This window comes from Malus sylvestris, chromosome 7 (assembly GCF_916048215.2).
Source record: "Malus sylvestris chromosome 7, drMalSylv7.2, whole genome shotgun sequence".
NCBI classification, from domain to species: Eukaryota; Viridiplantae; Streptophyta; class Magnoliopsida; order Rosales; family Rosaceae; genus Malus; species Malus sylvestris.
Genome location: NC_062266.1, coordinates 2270623 through 2277314, shown reverse-complemented (window position 1 = coordinate 2277314; position 6692 = coordinate 2270623). Strand labels below are relative to the sequence as shown.

The following is a 6692-nucleotide window of genomic DNA, read 5'->3' as shown; positions in this document are numbered from 1 at the left end:
AATTAAAATTTTTTCCAAATCACAAGCCTTATTGTTAAATAAAGGTAATAACGAAGTGGCTTTATGAGATGGGTGTCCTAGGCGTTGGTGCCAAAGCTTTGGTGAGACGGTTTGAATATTGTTGCATGTTCCTTTCTTTGATGGGTCGAGGTAGTAAAGTCCATCCCTTTCAGTTCTTGTCCCAATCATCTTCCCCGAGCGAAGGTCCTGAATGACACAAAATTGGGTGAAGAAAATGGTGACATATAAGGAATCATAGGCTAGTTTACTGATAGATATTAAATTCAACCTAAAGAACGGCACACATAGGACATTTTCAAGGATAAGATTATGAGAGAAAACAACTTGTCCAATGTGAGTGACTTTGGCAACGGAACCATTTGGCAGTTCAACTGTATGATTTTCAACAGCTCGTGAGTGTGTAAGGAGACTAGGACTGCAAACTATGTGATCTGTGGCACCACTGTCCAGGATCCAAATGCTTTTGGTTCCTTTACATGAAAAAGAGAAGGCTTTACCTGAAAGTTCTTCATGACTATGAGGATTACTGACTTGATTGGCAAATGATGATTTGTTCTTGTTCAACATCTAAAGGATTTGCTTGCAGTCCTCCTGAGAGAACGGGAAATTAGGCACTGTCTCTTGCTTGTTACTTTGTGAAACTTGATTCCCCTTTGAAGAAAAGAGACGATTGGATTCGGTCTCTGTGGCTGCTTTCCGTTTTCGACAGAAATCGAAGGTGTGGCCTTTCCATCCGCAAAAAGTGCACTTGAGATGTGCACGACAATTTTTGGTGATGTGATTGGTTTTATTGCACTTTCCACATCGCATCTCCTTGTCTTCAGGTGTAGGTTCTCGCGAGAGATTCTTCACTGCAAAGACAACAGTTTCTAGTTGTGTGATTTTCCCATTGGAAACCTCTGCCTGGCGTTCATGTCGAAGGACCAACGCATATGCCTTGTTCACCGTAGGCAGTGGTTCGAGAAGAAGAGTATTGCTTCGAACCGTAGCATACGATTCGTTCAGTCCCATAAGGAACTTCATGGTTTTCTGAGTTTCAACATATGAGTTCATCTCATTCTTTGTTCCACAACTGCATGCTGGAATGGAACACAAAGTATCACGTTCATCCCATAAACTTTTAAGTTTAGTGAAGTAAGAACTTACACTCATATTGCTTTGGACGCAATCATGGATCTCATTCTCAACATGGAACAGCTGAACTACATTCACATGTGAGAACCTCTCCTGCAGATCGGTCCACATTTGTCGAGCATCCTTGTAGTTGATGACACTCCCTGAAATCTCCTTTGACATGGAGCCTAGTAGCCATGTCTTGACCAAGTTGTTGCAGCGATTCCATTGCTGCAGCTCCTCAAAATTATCCTTACTTGGTTTGTTGATCGTCCCATCAACAAAACCAAGTTTGTTCTTGACCGTTAAGGCCATACTCATGGATTGAACCCATGTGTTGTAGTTGTCTTCCACCAATGGTTGTGGTACGAGGATTGCACCAGGTTGATCCGAGTGGTGGAGATAGAGCGGGTGGTTGGGATTTTCCCATTTTGAATGAGAGGCCATGCCTAGAATGGTTGACCTCGTGGCTGCTTTAGAGCTGTGTTTTGTGGTTTCTCCCAGATCACAGCTCTGATACCATATTGAATTTTGATGTATATTTGCTTGATGAAACAATTACAAGATGAAACATATATATAGGGAAGAAAAAGATCATAAGCCTAATTTTGCCTAACTTACCTATCTTGCTTGACTAACCTAACTTGCCTAACTTTGAACAAGAAAGTTGACTAGCCTAATTTCACTAGTCATCCAACACCATTATTCCAACATGTTTATTTCATGCATTTTAACAGAAACGGAGAGAAGGAGAAGAGGAACAGACGCGCGGGGGGGGGGGGGGGGTGTTTGACTTCGGCGACCATTTGTTGGCGACATAGGATTGCGTCGGCAAAGGTTTTGTGATAAAGTGGTAAAAAGTGGTGAAATTTATGTTTCGAAAGGAAAAGTGAGATTAAGTTTGAGTTTTATTGGGCATACTAAAAAATAAGCTTTGATTTTATATGTGCACCAAGAAACTTGTGTATCTTTATATTCTGAGCTACTAGAGCTCCATGGATCTCATCGGAAGACGTGCTTTGAATTTGGGTGGCTGTTGGAGTGCATTGAACAATATTTAGTAGAATTACGAGAGCGCTCATCGCGGGAGGCTTGACCACCTCATTTTCATTCGCCTTTTGGTTCTTTGATTCTACTTCTCCATTCCTCTTTTTGGTTCTTTGATTCTACTTCTCGGTGGCGGCAGCTTCGTGGCAATGGAGTGGCTGTTAATTTGGGTGGAGCCGGCTGCTTTTATGTTCCAAATCTAGTGTTTTACGTTTTGGGGTTGTTATGGCCCCTCTTATCGAGCTTGTTTCCCAGTCTTTGAACTTTCCTAAATCCTAATCCTACAATATTCTAATAAAAAAATTAAAATGAAAAAGCCAAAAGAGAATACCTTGGATCCTCTTCCGGCATAATCATGTTCGTTTAGACGTGGTACATGCATGAAAGAATGATGATAGAGCAGAGCAAACACAGCTTTTCTTTTTTACTTTCTGCATTTTCTCATTTGGCATTATTAATTTTCATACAATCATATCCCAAACTTTACACCCAATTCTGGGCCAATATTCGCCTTTTCTCCTCTAGGAAATCATACCACATCGGCACCTACTAGTTTTTTTTCTTTTTACACAATTTTTATTCTTATCATTATGTTTCCAAAAAATTATTCAAATATAACGGACATGATTAAACAAAAAGGTATACAACGAAAAGTACAGTTAATTTCATAAGCTGTTGTCTTATTTATGACTTAGGCAATCGTTACTTTAATATGTAAGTCATATTTTCTTTTATTGAATTACATTCATATTTGAAAAACATCAAAACTGTTTGATAAAGACATTACACAAAATTGCACACGTATAGAGATACATAAACCAAGTGCAACTAATCAAAAAATCTTATAAGGAAACAGTCTTGTTCTTTGTGTTAATAGCACAGCAAAAAAATTTCTATGTAACTTCACCACTGTCGCATCAGTGGCAAAGATGAAAATTGTCGGAGGAAGGGACAAAACATGAAAGGGTAGAAGCTTCTGCTTTATTTTTGTCACTCTTCGTAAAAATATATTCAGTTGCGAAAACTCGTCGAACACTTTCACAACCGTGTCCATTTCTTTTCATTTGAAATACAATTCAATCAACGCATAACCACAAACGTATTCAATGCAACCTTGCCGTGCATCTTCACAAACCCATGTATTATTTTCTCATATATGAGTGCCTTAACCTCACACACACCTTCAGAGTAGTGGGAATGGAAAATTATCAGGCTTATCATCATTGCTTCTTGACTCAGATATCATGTTATGCAAGAGATACAAGGTATATTCTCATCGATTCTCTCTACCGTAGCTCCTAAGCATGGCATTCAAAATAGTGACAGTTAAGTGGGGTGTTTCATCAAACACCTTGCAAGCATGACCGAGTGACTTATATAATTTATAAATATGCCTATTCGGCTCTATTCCCTCACTCAACATTGCATTAAAATACCTCTTGGCCATTATCTACCGGTTGTGATGCATAACGGCCTTAAATAGAGCCTCATAGGACTTGAAACTTCTCCGCACACCCAATTCCTTCATACTATCAAATAACTTAACAAACTCTTGACTAATAACAATTTTCCTTAACAACGTTGTTCGAATATATTTTTTTTTTTAATCCTAGTACCAAAATGACGTTGTTTTGACCTGAGTTTTTAAAAAAATATAAAACGCATAAAAAGTAGCAAAGCATATAACACAGAAGCAGCGAAGTAGCACAACAGATTTCGACGGCAGTTCAAAGGATCTAAAAGGCGAACTCCTTACTCTCAATAGTGATTTCCAACAATCGAAGGGGCGGCCATCCCTCCTTGTCCCCATGTAGCCTCGCTCGTGTATATCATGGTAGTATCAATTCATTCAGATAACACATGTATTTATTTGTACAGAATATACATTAAATTTAACAATGAAATAATCATATCGTCAAAATATATTATAACACGATGATTACTATTGCTATATGTTGACACCACATTGTAGGGTGACAATCAACAAATGTCTTGCCCCGTTTCAGTCTTTTTAGTGCGCTACCGCATAAGGTAACCTCTTTTTCTTTTTTTCTTTTTTTTTTTTTTTTGGGTAAAAAGGTTACCTCATTTTGGCATTACATGCCAAAGTAACCATTCATCAACTGAAGTCATGCGCATAATGGCCTAACTTAGTATTCTAGTTACACAAGTAATCACCTTTCTTCAACTTAATAATCATGCCATGCCTCATAATTTAAGTTCATTAGCATATAGTTTATATAAAACCCGTACCAAGCCAAATGCCCAAAGAATATGCTCAACAGAATTAGGGCTACATTTAGCCGCTTCACCTAGCAAACCAGCATCAATGGAGAGACTTATGGCTCGTTTGAAAAGTGATTTTATATGATTGAAAGCGATTTTAGATTTCAATCATTTAAAAGCACTTTTAAACGATCTCCTCAGCCATGCATGACTGGAGATGAAAAAAATGTAACTCTATTCTTTAAAATATTAATTTTGAAAGACTAAAGCATAATTAAAGCAAAAATGTTATTTTTACCATTTATTTGTACAATCACTTGTACCATCTCTCTATAGAGATGAAACACACATGCGTTGTCGGATTTTACCTCTATTATAAAAAATATAAAAAATAGTACAAGTAATTGTATAATTAGATGGTAAGTATATGACTACTCTAATTAAAGACTACGTACGTTTAGCCCTCCATAACATTAATTATCCTTCAACACTAAGTAAGATTTTTGCTTTTACCCCTTTTCACTCCCGTCACTTTCATCTATTAATTTACCGGAGTTAAAACAACGAACCGAAAACGTCATAGTCAAAAGGGGCCAAAGACTTCAACGACTTATTAATTGCTGAGCCCTTCATTCCAAAACCCTAATCATAAATTCCCAAAACCAGTTGGGAAACAGCGCAAGGATATGGTCTTACACGGTAAAATAGTAATTTTGTAGTTACCGAGATATTTTGCCTACCTATTTTTCAGACAATACTAAGAAGATCAAAACTAAATATGTATCATTATAAATAATAAATACGTTAATAAATACCAAACTAAAATTATCCACGTTTCTCACCACCACCCATATCCATTTTATCCGGAAAGAGATCTTTTCCGAATCTCTTTCATCAAGGCAACCTGATCAAGTGATCCGAACCTTCTAAATTTTATCAAACAGCCCATTTATTTTGATTCCTTAAAAAATATGATAATTTTTTACTATTGGATGAAATTGGAAAAGTCCAAATCATTTAATCTGGTGATTTTGGTAGAAGAGATATGAAGAGAATCTCTTTCCATTTTATCCATCTAACTTAGATTTATTTTAGAAAACTTTAATGAAAAGGTACGGTTCACTTTAACAAAAAATCACATTCTTATATTAAAAAATCAATCATAATACTATTTTTTTTATTTTATTTTTATCATTAAAATTCTAAATTTTCAAATTTTTCCCATTAATTTTTCTTTTATTTTACTGGTCAAGTAGGTTAGCTACAAACTCCGAGCCAAAGAGTAAATAATATATCTTGCAGTTACTGCCAATTTTGTCACGCATTCACAAAATAGGGCTACGGAGCCCAAAAGATTCCAGTATCCGTGCACTTTTGTCATACGTGTGGGCATCACATCTACTTTTAGATCTATGCATGTCCCCTCTCTTTTTCCTGTCAATAAAAAGAGAGAGAAAGTAGAGAGAGAAAGCTTAGAGAGAGATAGTGGCATGGCATAGATTGCTCACATGGGTGGGGTATTTGGTGCGTAGGGACCCAACCCCCAATCTGGCATTATATAAATGAGTAGGACCCGCTTGCAGCGTCAGCAATCCCATGTGACACTGTGCACTGCGGTCCCCACTCAGCTTTGGTCCTTAGGGCCCCATGTATCCCGCCAATTACAAAACATGAAAAAAAATAGAAAAAGCTTTTCACAAACGGACAAAATAACAAAATAAACTTTGAACTCGTTTAGAAAGCACATGGATCCATTGGTTTTAATCCATAAAGTGACTATTAAAATTTGATCGACTATAAATAAAAATTCATTTTAAAAGTTATAATAACTTTAACTGTTACATCAAATTTTAAAAGTCCGAATTATAAGCTTTTAAAAGGATTGAGAGCATTTTTAGTAAAAATGTTTTTAAAACTAACTTTTGATAAAATATAAAACCAATTATTTTTGGTAAAAATATTTTTAAAATCAATCCTTAATGAAAAGATATTTTGAGAAAACACTTAAAAACATCATTAAAAAATATATAACTGATGCTTCCTAAGAATATTTTCTCTAAAAACAATGTAACAACTTACATGCGACTGATTCACTGTCTCATAACATGTAATCTAATAATCTTATGTCACATGAACAGGAGCTTAGACGTGCCTGGGATTAAACCGGAAGACCAAATGACAATAGACATGCATGAGATTAGCCGGAATACCACATGACAATGAACACGTTTCATGTAAAATCGTTAATATATATAAGGGCAATGAGGGTATAGAAAAGAGTAAAG

General features: G+C 36.3%; 1 protein-coding gene across 1 annotated transcript; it reads right to left on the bottom strand.

Moving 5' to 3' along the window:
* On the bottom strand, positions 1 to 1847 carry LOC126628438 (uncharacterized). The gene is made up of 2 exons (XM_050298116.1): positions 519 to 1847; positions 1 to 207 (listed from the first exon to the last, which is right to left on the bottom strand). Exon 1 carries the CDS (start codon positions 1579 to 1581, stop codon positions 589 to 591), a length of 993 nt encoding a protein of 330 aa, XP_050154073.1. The 5' UTR covers positions 1582 to 1847; the 3' UTR covers positions 1 to 207; positions 519 to 588.
* Positions 1848 to 6692: the final 4845 nt, after the last annotated feature.